We start from the raw sequence: 13,159 nt of genomic DNA on the forward strand, positions 1-13,159 counted from the left end.
CTTGTCCAGGGCGCCACATTCCCCCTTAGTTAAATGCAGACCGTCCACGGGCTGCCCGTCCATCACCGGTTTTATTTTCACCAACTGAAAAATAGAAAAACGGTAACACACATACAATTATAATAACTTTTTCCCACATCGGGAGGTACTCTTACTTAAACGTTACTAACGGTTGCAAACGGTCACGGCTTTCGCTCTCTCCCACCCAAGCAACCTGGCCCTGATGCTGCCCCTAAGCAAACAGGCAGCACCCCTTGACCCAAGTCCAGCACAAGTTGCCCGAGCGGGTTCTGTCCTTTTCAGGGGACCCACATCCATGGGGAGCCCCTGAAACCCCCAGAGGATTGCCACCGGTTCCGGTGGTGGCTGGGCCGCAGCCTACTCCACTGTGGGCCCTTCCTCCAATCTGCCTCTCCAGAGGCTGTAACGGTGGAAGCCACAACAAACATTTTTATTTACATGCCACTAAGTTTGTGGTTGCCCTGCAAGTTCTCGGGCCTGTTCATAAAGAGTTCTTTATGCAACTTTTTGAACGGTCCCCACGGGGACAACGGTGCCGGCAACAACCGGTTTCAATCAGCAGTAAATCAGATGGCAATCAGGTGACTTCATCAGTAGATTATCCTTATCATTTTTGCAAAACTTTAAAAACTTTAAACAGTGGTGGTCCCAACGGGGACGTTGAGAACGGCATTCCGCTGCCCTTACTCTGAGTCCTCTCCACCCAGCTCTGGGTGGAAGAACACGGGCACCAGCCCCTCCAGCGCATAGCAGGCGCGGCGAGGAAGGGCCGCCCGATACCCGTTACCTGATGTAAGTGGCCTCCATGTCATGCAGAGCGACGACTCCTTCATCTTCTTCCGAAACGGGCTCGGTGTCAGGCCCGGAATCACTAATGTCCGTCCCTGCGCCAGGCGGGTTGCCGCCAGCTGCCGCAGCTTCCAGGCTCGCCACTCTCTCGGCCACTGTTACGAAGGGGTGTACGCCCGACGGGCCAGACGTAGCGCGGTGCACGGGCAAGGAGGACGGAGGCGGCATGAGGGCCAGGGGCAGACCGGGTCCCTCAGCCGCAACGGCCGGTCCCTCGGGGACACAGGGGCGTGGGTCACTCACCAGCTCCTCCATCATGGCCTCCATTCCATACACCCGTGCGACTGCAGCTACTTCCTCCACCTCCGCGGTCCACTGCTTCATCAGCCTACAGATCTGGCTCCGGTAGTGTTGGCAGATCCCTGCCGTTCAGGCCCTCAGCCATGCCGCTGTCCCGGGCACCGGCTCGGTAGCCTCCGCATAGCTAGGTGGAGGGGACATTCTTTGCAAGGATCAGCGGATCGTGGGGTTCCGGCATCCCTATCTGTATAGCCATGAGCTACATGCGGCCAGACGCCATTTCGTCCCCCTTCGTTTCTTTCCAGCTCCTCCTCTATTGGGGCGGGGTTTTGGCCTTCGCGCCTCTACTACTCGATGAGACGCTCGAGCGGGAACTCTTCGCGCCCAAGATGGTGGCTTCGGCAAATTTTCAGCCGAACACCTCTGGCAATCACACAAGGCGCACTTCCACCAGTCGGTAGAACGGTAGGATCCTGTTCGTGACGCCAAGTTGTCGCGGGCGGAGGAGGGGACGCTGCGCTCTCCCACTGCTCGGGTCCGGCTGCTGCTGCTGCTGCGGCTGCCGCTGCTGCTCGGTGGTGGCTCGAGCGGTGGGCCAGATCCCGGGGACTCGAGCGGCGTTCCTCGCCCGTGAGTGAAAAGGGGATTTGATTGTGGGGATTTATTGTCCGTGACGCCACCCACGGTTGTGGTGATAATGGTGACACCACCGCTGCTCTGGACGGGGATCACGGGAGCGGTGAAAGGGAGCAGCTTAGTTGTTATTTCTCCCCTCCGTGGGTAGGGGGTTGGTTGTCCCGGGGCGCGGTGATCGGGTAGGGATGGATGGCAGGCGGGTTACAGGGTCTGGCGAGGTGCAGGGTCGCAGGGGCAGCACTGTGCCGCACGGCACGGTGGTACTCACTCAGCCCAATGATGAAGACACAGTTCTCGGTAAAACACTCGGCTGGATGGACGGGTCCCACAGACGGCTGCGGTGTTGTTTCTCCCGGCAGGTTGATGGTGACTGCCTTTCCCTGCACCTAAGTACGGTTGATGGTTCCGATGGGTTCCCACCGGTAACCCGCTCCCCAGCTTGGATATGGGCTGGAGGAGCCCCTCTTTGCCCGCAGGCGCTGGCCCTGAGAAACGGTTGCCTTGGCGGTGGCGGTGTCTCCCTCGGTTGGTTGGACTGTTGCCTTCTGTCGGGACTTGACTGTTTGGAAACCCAGGAGGTCCCCTTCACTAACGGATTCGGCAAATTCACGGCGACTCCTAGCCTTGCCGGGGTCCGAAAAGCCCCTGCCAGATGGTGCTGGCTTCTCTTTGTGTACCGGTCCAGTACCGCCGGGCCACCACCCGTCCACGGTCCTTACGGTAACTCGGATAGGCCACTCCTGCAGACGGTCACCACCGTCTGCCAACCTTGCTGATCTGTCCGGACCACACACCCGGACCAACTTCAGGCTGCTTAACTACCACTTCCTTCTGCTCACTTTCACTACTCAACTCAATCTCTGCCTGAGCTAAACTGACTACAGTTTCCTGCCTCCAGGACTGTGAACTCCTCGGTGGGCGGGGCCAACCGCCTGGCCCACCCCCTGATGTGATCATCAGCCCCTGGAGGAAGACAACAAGGGTTTTGTGTCTGACTTCGGTGTGCCTGCTGGGAGTGTGGGGTGTGTTGGTGTTGTGCTCTGTGGCCCCTGGCTTGTGCAGGGCGCCACAGGTGCACCGATATTGACCTCCGAACTACCCAGGATCGACAAGAGCCCATCACAGTGGAACCTTGCACTCCAAAGGCGGTCACTGACTAGTCGTGTTACCTTGGAACCTGCTACAGCGATTAGAAACCTTGAGACTGCATCACTGTGTCGCTCCGTTAGTCACCTGCGCCTCTGTACCGCCCCGCAGCCTCGGTTGCGACCGTCGAGCCGCTCGGGTCCGGGCTCATGTGTCGGAGGCTCGAGCGCCTCCGGACCCAGGGGTCACGTCGCTCTGAAAAGGTGTAGTGGCGGTGCACGCAGGGGTGGTTGGGTGGTTGTGTTGTAAAGTTCGTGACGCCACCCACGGGTTGTGGTGATGGTGGACACCACCGCTGCGGTAAAGGCACGGGGACTCCCGGGAGCAGTGTAGGGGCGCAGCTAGGTGTTGACCCCTCCGTGGGTAGGGGATGTTGGTCCCGGGGCCCGCTTGGCGAGGGGCCGGGGTGCGGGGTGCAGTGTGGCGGTGCAGCGCGGTGCGGTGCCTGAGGGCACTGGTGTACTCACTCTGATACAAGACACTGGAGGCGCTGGTAAACCAAACGGGGTGACGAACGGGGCCCGCAGCTGGCTGCAGTTTCTCCAGATAGGTTGGTAATGTCCGCCTTTCTCCTGCACCTGTATGTGATCTTGGCTACTGTGCCTGAGCACTGGTAGCCCGCTCCCCAGCGTATATGTGTCGTAGGAGCCCGTTTGCCCGCAGACGCTGGCCCCTTGGATCTCTGGCCTCTGGTGGTGGCTCCTATCCGGAATGAACACCTGAGGTCCAGACCGCAATCAGTTGATTTAACTATGGTGGTGGCTTATAGCCTAGTTTGGGGTCTGAGTACCCTGCCTGGTGCTGCGGTATCCAGTTAGCTCTCCAGCTTGGTTCCGGCGGGCCACTACCCTGTCCCGGTCCCTTACGGTTCCACCGGTCGTATTCCCAGTCTCCTGCAGGTGGCCACTACCGTCTGCCCACCTGATCTGGGGTCCTAGGCTCCAACCCAGGCCCCAAGCAGAACTGAGCTCCTCTTCCTCAAAACTCTCCAACTTCCTCTCACTCACTCCTCATGTTTTTCCTGCCTCAGGTCAGCAGACTCCTCGGGGATCGTGTCTATCCGCCTGACTCCGCCCACCTGGTGTGCCTGTCTGACTCTGAGGGAGGCAATCAGGTCTTTTGGTTGACTGATGGTACCTTACTGGGGTGGGGGTGTATGTGGTGTGTGTAATGTCCAGGGTGTCACACCTCCAGCCCTGCACCTCCGCTATCATAGACTACTACTCCCATCATCCCTGGCGTCCAGCTCTACCTGTGGAGAGCTATACCAACCAAGCTGCGTTACCATCTGCCCCAGAGGTCTCATCCCGCAGCGTTCGCTATCTCTGGCCAAATACCACAGGTGGTGTCACGACAGACTACTACTTCATCATCCCTTGTAAATAATCTTCCACTTAGCGATCACCGTCAGGGTCACGGAATTGAGCCCTGCCGCCATTACATCTCCAAAGAGTGAGGAACCGCAGCCCGGTAACGGGTAACCCCCCCACGGCCCCGGTGAGCGCGTCAATAGGACATGGAGAACAAACACAGGGACACATGGTTGGACCGCACCATGGACCGTCAGATGTGCATTTAATGCATGGATGTGTGAAGGGGGCCATATACAGCTTGATTTTACAGCTTGGTGTGTCCACACATTTCAGTTTACCTTCTTTTCCAGCTTTCTTTTCTTTCTTATTTGACAGTTCTGGCTTTACTGGAACCACAGAAGGGAAGAAATAGATGGGGTAAAATGTAGGTGGAAGGGGCACTCAACTGTTTGATCATGACTGTGCTTTGTTTGAACAGTCATTTTCTACTTGCAGACTCCTTTTAATTTGAGGATGTTCTGGTGCCTGAAAAAAATAGGTGTTCCTATACCATTCAGCTCACACAGAAGAGGTAGACAGAATGTTTTCAGGCCGCTGATGGCCAGAGATTCCTTTCAGACCAGACTGATCCTAATAAGTCGAGGTCATTTGGTGAATAGTTGATTGTGTAACAGTCATTTTGCAGCACTAATGAGAACACTGGCAGCCTCCAGGGCTGTAAACCTGTTGTCTCAGATAAAAAACAGTAAATGCAGGAATTAACTATTAGTTTGCACAATCCTGTAGCCCAAAGTTACATCACCTTTCTACCCTGTACACATATAAGGGGTTGTCCAGGTCTGGGCGCAAGTCTACATATACTCTATGTGACTGCAGACTTCAAATCCTCACATTGTGCAGTGTGCGCACATGTCAGGATTCTCCGGTGCTAGTACCGGGAGCGAGCAGTCATACCTCCTGACACATTCCAACTAGACATGTCTAGTCTTCTTCAATTTACTTGTATTGAATGAAGCCGTACACATGTAATGTGGAAAATACATATTTGATTCATCCTTATTGCCAATAAGCACACAAAATGGAAACTCGTCTGGTGAGACTTCAGAAGAAGCTTCTTTAGATACGACCTGGTGATTTGTTGCACTCCCAGGCAAAATTGCTTTTCTCTCAAAAATAATATGGAGTGGGTAGAGTACCTAAAAGGAGCTAACATATAACCTCAAACCCTAGTTAAAATGTACGTTTTTTTATTAATTGTCATTAAAATCCCAAAATTTTCCACAAAAACACCAAAACATACAATATATATACACACACTGGATCAGATAACCTTGTAATAGCTCAATTTGGAGCAACAAGGATAATAAGGGAAAGGGGATTTTTCAGGGGGGGGGATCCCTAATGACCCTAAGTGAAAGGTATGTCCCTACCTGTCAATGGAGGGTATGACACCCTATGTTACCGGGCGCCCCCGTTCCACGACGGCTCTCCCTCTCCCTGACCCTGATATAAAAGATGACAGGGAAGGAAAGCGACAGTCCTGTTTAATTAAACAGCTGCACATATAGCATAATCAGGTAGCTGAATCCCCCAAAAATGTATATTCTATTTTCCCACTTCTGATCCAGAAATTTAGAACCATGAAAATCAAATGGAATGATCCCGACAAGGTCCTGCAAAGTTTTCAAATAGCATCCGTATAATATCAGATGTCCCACACATTTACATCAATATATGATTCTAATCTTGATATATTATTTAAGATTTTGCAGAATATTTTTTACCAATCCAGGATCATTCTTAAATGAAACATGCTAAATAGCATCTATCTGGATCAAAAATTGCCCAGACAAGATTAGCCATGGATCGGTACTGAACAGTACTCACTGCCATCTCCCCCAAGCCTCCTGATGAACCTCTGAAGGGAGAGGAAAAACGCGTTGAGGACGGGTAGGCCTGAGGACCTGCTTTTTCAGGGAAGTATATCATCCTTTCTTCCCTTAATTATCTTGTCTGGGTAATTTTTGATTCAGATAGATGCTATTTAGCATGACTTAGCTTCCTGCAGGTTGTAGGCTTATCGGAAGAGATGGATCTTCAGGTTCCTTTTTAAGCTAGGCGAGAGTCTGATATGTTGTGGCAGAGCATTCCAGATGATGGAGTAGGCACAGGAGAAATCTTGGATGCTATTTTGGGAAGAGGAGATGCCAGGGGAGTGGAGATGGAGATCTTGTGAGGATCTGAGGTTACGTGCAGGTAGGTACCAGGAGACCAGGTCACAGATGTAGGGAGGAGATAGGTTGTGGATGGCTTTGTAGGTCATGGTTAGGGTTTTGAACTGGAGTTGTTGGGCAATGGGAAGCCAGTGAAGGGATTTGGAGAGAGTCGAGATGTCGTGGAGTAACGGGGGAGAGGAGGATTAGTCGGGCAGCATAGTTTAGAATAGATTGTAGGGGTGCAAGACTGTTAGAAGGGAGACCACAGAGCAGGGGGTTGCAATAGTCCAGACAGGAAATAATAAGGGCATGTGTCGCGAGCGGAGGGGACACGCTCGCCACGCTCGAGTCCAGGGCTTCTGCTGCTGCTCGGTGGCTCGAGCGGTGGGCCGGACCCGGGGACTCGAGCAGTGCTCCTCGTCCATGAGTGAAAAGGGGGTGATTTGTTTAGGGAGATAGTTCGTGATGCCACCCACGGGTCGTGGTGATTATTAGCACCACCGCTGCTGGTGACATGGGATCCCGGGAAGGATGGTAGGGAGCAGCTAGGATGTTGTCCCCTCCCTGGGTAGGTGTTGGTGATCCCGGGGCCCGGTGGTGATACAGGGAGGCTGGATGGCTGGGGGTGCAGGGTTGCAGGGACAGCGCGGTGCGGTGCCGGATGGCACTGGTGTACTCACTCAGACAGTCAATGACAGAGTCTCTGGTAAACCAAACGGCTGGATGAACAGGTCCCGCAGCCGGCTGTAGTGTTGTGCTCTCCCCGGACGGCTGATGGTGGCTGTCTTTCCCTGACTCCTGTGGTTGCCCACCGGTAGTCCGCTCCCTGGCGTATTGTTGATGTAGGAGCCCGTTTTGCCCGCAGGCGCTGGCCCTTGGATCTCTAGCCTATGGCGGTGGCTGTATATCCTCTCGGTGTGGACTGTTGCCTTCTGTCGGGTCTTGGTTGTTGGAATACCCCTGGGGTTCTGGTCACACTCGGATTTGACCATTGTCGGCGGCTCCAAGCCTAGTCGGGGTCCGATGGCCCTGCCTGTGTGCTTAGCTTCACTCCGCTCCCCGGTTCGGTACCGGCGGGCCAACGCCCGACCCCGGTCCTACAGCTCTGCAGAGATTCACTAACTCCTGCAGATGGCCACCACTGTCTGCCAACCTTGCTGTTTGTGTCTGGGCCCCTACCCAGACACCGACAGTTTGTGACCTCTCACTTTCACTGTCTACACAAATCTCTGTCTCTTTTCCCGCCTCCAGACCTGTAAACTCCTTGGTGGGTGGGGCCAACCACCTGGCTCCGCCCCACCTGGTGTGGACATCAGACCCTGGAGGGAGGCAACAAGGGTTTTTGTTTGACTGGTGTAACTGTCTAGGGAAGGGGGTGTGTGTGGTGTTATGTTTGTGACTACCTGGCTAGTCCAGGGCGTCACACATGCACTAGTGTTTTTGCAGCTTCTTGGAAAAGGAATGTACAAATCCGGGAAATATTTTTTAGTTGGAGGCGGCAGGAGGTGAAGAGGGCTTGGATGTGTGGCTTGAAGGACAGAGCAGAGTCGAGAGTCACCCCCAAGGCACCGAGCATGTGGGACTGGGGAGAGTTACCAGCCATTGACTTTGATGAATAGGTCAGGTGGGGGGGTTGAGTGAGGAGGAGGAAAGATGATGAATTCTGTTTTGTCCATGTTCAGTTTTAGAAATGAGAGAGCAGAGAAGAAGGATAAAATAGCAGACAGACATTATGGGATTCTCTATGGGTGCGATAGTAATTTTTTCTGCATTTTAGGGCATTGTTATCATTTTATTATATACATTGTGTGTATTTTAGCAAGAATTCAATATACAGAATTGTATCTGCTCTTGTATGAATGGTTCTTTTGTTTTTTTGGGGGGTTCCTTATGGTTGACTTCCAATTTACCAGAGTCTGGCATCATATTTTACTTGTCAAAAGAGTGGTTTATTTCTTTTTGGAAAATGACAGAATGGTTGCTTTTATGACATATTGCAAAAATAAATTGTAAGTCAGCTGTTTCAAGGATTTTTTGTTTTATCATTTTGTCTTGTTCAGCTGAGGGGCGATCATTCACTGGGAGCTGACAAAATGTCTGTTAACATCCAGAGACCATCGCGGAAATCAGTGACAAAGATGCTGTGTAAGTATGAAGTGACATTCACTATTGTGCCGTGTGTTCTATGGAGATGAATGGAAAATGTTGTCTTCGGAATGAAACCAACAAAAGAAAATATGACTGTGTCATAAAGTGTTCTATATTTGTGACTATAGGAACCACTTAATAAAGTTTTTGCCCTAATTTCTCTGGCCTGTTACATACATTTCAGTGAAATGCCCACCATTAATCAGTATTAAAGGGAATGTGTCACTAGGATTTGCCTTCTAATTTGAGAGCAATATAATATAGGGGCAGAGATCCTGATTCCAGTGATGTGTCACTTACTGGGCTACTTGCTGTAGTTTTGATAAAACCACTGTTTTATATGCAACAGATTATCATTAGAGGGTTAGTAAACCTGCTTTCATGTAGTCCTCCATATTCACGAGTGTTGTATAACTCCGTCCTCACCACTGATTGGCAGCTTTGTGCATATGTGCACAGAAAGCTGCCTATCAGTGGTGTGGGCGGGGTTATACTGAGCTCAACATTCAAAGAACTGGTGGATCTGTAACAGAAAAAACAATGATTTTATAAAAATGACAGCAACCAGCCCAGTTAGTGATCTGTTTCTGCAAACAAGGTCTCTGCCCCCTACATTATGCTGTGCTCAGATAGGGTAGGAAAACCCTTGTGACAGATCCCCTTTAAAATCATATAAAAGGGGCTCATTGGGAGTTAATTTCATACAAAATATAAAAGGGCGAGTACAGCAGTCTGACTGCACCCACATTAGAGGGCGAGTCTGACTGCACCCAATCACTGACGCCAGCACAGAGGGGTGGGGGGGGAAGGGGTAAATATTTATTTTGCATTAATGGGCAACCCAACCACAGACATCAATAAAAAATATAAGACATCCCCTGAAAAAAAACCCTAGCACATCCCTTGGAGCCAAAAATAATATAAGACCCTGTATTATTTTCTGGGACACACGTTATGTATGTTTTGAGACCCCCCCAAAGCATAATAAGGAACATTTAATTATGAAACTGAATAACTTAGATGGAAATTTAATTTCTCGGCCAAATTCGAGCAAATGGTTGAAATTAAAATCTGAATTTCAGCAGATTCTCTCATCACTAATTACTAGATTTTAAAATACAAACTGCATACTTTATTAATTAGATGTTTTAGAACTGATGAGGCAGTGAACTTACTTTGAAAATCCATTTCACAATGGCTATATAATCATTTTTGGAAGTCTGAACTCAGCCTTCACCACCTTGCCTGATTGACAGCTCCTCAATGTGTCTCCTCCCTGCTGAAATCTCACACTGCTTAATATAAGCTGCAGCTGTGAGACTGGGTGGGTTGACACTGAATACTCTTGGATTCTAGAGATCTGTAGTTGAACCCTAAGATGCTTTTCTTAATTATACAGCCAATGTAACATGGATTTGCAGCAGTGGCGTAACTATAGTTCGATGGGTACAGGTGCAAACTTTGGACCTGGGCCCTCACATGCATGTTCACCAGCTGTATGGGCCCTTGTAGCATTCCAGATCCTTTGAAGACATACATGTTCACTCTCCTGTGTAATAATGTCCCTATCCTGTAATAATGTCCCCAATCTTAGCCCCATCCTGAAATATTGTTTTACATCCTGGGCCTCTCCCTGGTTTAATGTCTCCCTTTCCTGAAATAATGTCTCCTATCCTGGTATAATCTCCTCCATCCTGGGCCAAATTCTGGTTTATTGTCACCCTTTCCTAGAATAATGTCCCCTATCCTGGTTTAATGGCCTCCTTCCTCTGCCCCTTCCTGGTATAATATCTCCCTTTCCTGGTATAATGTCCTCCATCCTGGTATAATGCCCTCCATCCTAGGCACCTTTTTGGTATAATGTCCTCCATTCTGGGCTTCTTCCTGGTATAATTTCTCCATTTCCTGGTATAATGTCCTCCACCCTGGGCCTCATCCTGGAATAATGTCCCCTATCCTGGTATAATGTTCTCCATCCTAGACCCATTCCTGGTACAATGTCCTCCATTCTGCTCCTCTTCCTGATATAATATCTCCCTTTCCTGGTATAATGTCCTCCACACTGGGCCCCATCCTGGTTTAATGTCTCTCTTTCCTGGAATAATGTCCCCTATGCTGGTGTAATGCCCTCCATCCTGGGCCCCTTCCTGGTATAATATCTCCCTTTCCTGGTAAAATGTCCCCCATCCTGGTATAATGTTTTCCATCCTAGGCCCCTTCCTGTATAATGTCCTCCACCCTGGGCCCCATCCTGGTTTAATGTCTCCCTTTCCTGGAATAATGTCGCCTATCCTGGTATAATGCCCTCCATCCTTGGCCCCTTCCTGGAATAATATCTCCCTTTCCTGGTATAATGTCCCTCATCCTGGTATAATGCGCTCCATCATAGGCCCCATTCCTAGTTAGATGTCCTCCAACCTGGATCCCTTCCTGGTATAATGTCTCCCAAACAAGCAATGGGTAACATATGACGTCACTGACATGTGTTACCTATGACTAACTTTGGAGATGTCAGCCGCCAAACTCTAAGGGGCACTTTGCACGCTGCGACATCGCTAGCCGATTGTAGCGATGCCAAGCGCGATAGTCACTCTGGCCGGCGACCCGCCCCCTTAGGACAGCGATGTCACACGGCAGGCGGCCAATAGAAGCGGAGGGGCGGAGATGAGCGGGACGTAAACGTCCCGCCCACCTCCTTCCTTCCTCATTGCAGGCGGGACGCAGGTAAGAAGGTGTTCCTCGCTCCTGCGGCTTCATACACAGTGATGTGTGCTGCCGCAGGAACGAGGAACAACATTGTACCTGTCGCTGCAGCTAAATTATGGAAATGACCGGCACTACACAGATCACCGATTTTCGACGCTTTTGCGATCGTTTATCGGTGCTTCTAGGCTTTACACGTTGCGACGTCGTTACCGGCACCAGATGTGCGTCGCTTTCGATTTGACCCCGACGAGATCGCAGTAGCGATGTCGCAACGTGCAAAGTACCCCTAATTGTCCAGTGGCATGTATTACTGAGCAGAGATCCCGTGGGTCTCTGCGTTGCAATACATTTCAGATGAATGGTCGTTCTCGTACACACATACAACTGAAATAGCCGCTGGCATTGATGGGCCCCATCCAGCACAGCCTGGTTTCTGTTGCACCCTGTGCGACCATGATCGTCACGCCCCTACTTTGCAGAGAAATTACACCAACATCATTAGTTCTAAGAGATCTACTTAATAATGTATGCAGTTTGTATTACAAATTCAGATGTAATAATGTAATAAAGTGTCAAATAATATTACCATAAAATACCTCCATAAAGCGCTAAAATAAAAATACTATACTGATCCAGGGCTTGAAGCAATTACCCCGTTCTCCCATGATATTTTGCAGTTGTAATGTTACCACTTCTGATATGATGTAAATAAAAATAAAAAAAATAAAAATAATAAAAAAGAAAGGCAGCGTCGGGGGGATTTCATAAGAAGGCAGAATTGCTTTCTATCAGTTGTAATATCCTCTGCTGATAACCACTTCTTTCTTAATAGACAGAGCAAGAACAGATTTAATATTACCGAGTCATATATCATTATAAGAGAAATAGAGTAATAATGCACCAGGATGGCTTTGTACTTCCCTCCATGGGGAAAATATAATCTTCTGCCGTCACTTTGAATGTCCTTGTGGAACATTCCGGAACAATCAGGTATAAGGTTAAACCGTACTCTTTTTTACATACTAATTTTTGCCTTTTTTTTATAGTTGTGTTAGTCCTGGTCTTCGGCATCTGTTGGGCGCCCTTCCACGTGGACCGACTTTTCTTTAGTTTTGTTGTGGATTGGACTGAACCTCTTGCCAATGTGTTTAATCTCATCCATGTTGTTTCTGGTAAGTTTCCTCATATACATTTTAATCTAAAAAAATTGTAATTTACATACATGATGTCATAAAGTAATTGAAATTGGCTGACTTTCAATAAAGGGAACCTGTCACCAGATTTGGGGCCTATAAGCTGCGGTCACTACCACTGAGCTCTTATATACAGCATTATAATATGCTGTATATAAGAGTCCCGGCTGCTGTGTAGAACATAAAAATTACTTTATAATACTCACCTAAGGGGCGGTGTGGTGCAGACTGGTTGGCTGGGAGTCTCTGTTCTCCGGTACCGGCGCCTCCTCTTTCGGCCATCTTTGTCCTCCTCCTTCTGAAGCCTGTGTGCATGACGCGTCCTACGTCATCCACACTAGCCAGCATTGAGGTCCTACGCAGGCGCACTTTGATCTGCCCTGAGCAGGGCAGATCTAAGTATTGTAGTGCGCTTGCGCAGGACCTCAATCAAGCTAGTGTGGATGATGTAGGACTTGTCATGCACCCAGGCCTCAGAAGAAAGAGGACAAAGATGGCCGAAAGAGGAGGTGCCGGTATCGGAGAACAGAGACACCCATCTGACCAGTCTGTACTCCCCGTTAGGTGAGTATTATAAAATGATACAATGATACAAAAATACTCACCATATCGTTGATCGTTGTCCAGTCGTTCTAATCTCAAATATCGTTGCTGCTGCAGGTACAATGATGTTCGTCGTTCCTGCGGCAGC

At 49.8% G+C, this 13,159-nt stretch overlaps 1 protein-coding gene across 1 annotated transcript in view; it reads left to right on the forward strand.

The window, feature by feature from the left end:
* NMUR2 (neuromedin U receptor 2) overlaps positions 1 to 13,159 on the forward strand; it is a 59,575-nt gene that overhangs the window by 36,194 nt on the left and 10,222 nt on the right. The window contains exons 2-3 of the mRNA XM_075342224.1: positions 8,482 to 8,566; positions 12,322 to 12,447. Of these exons, the coding sequence (XP_075198339.1) occupies positions 8,482 to 8,566; positions 12,322 to 12,447 (211 nt within the window). The remainder of the gene's footprint in view (positions 1 to 8,481; positions 8,567 to 12,321; positions 12,448 to 13,159) is intronic.

Source organism: Anomaloglossus baeobatrachus, chromosome 4 (assembly GCF_048569485.1).
Source record: "Anomaloglossus baeobatrachus isolate aAnoBae1 chromosome 4, aAnoBae1.hap1, whole genome shotgun sequence".
Lineage (NCBI taxonomy): Eukaryota > Metazoa > Chordata > Amphibia > Anura > Aromobatidae > Anomaloglossus > Anomaloglossus baeobatrachus.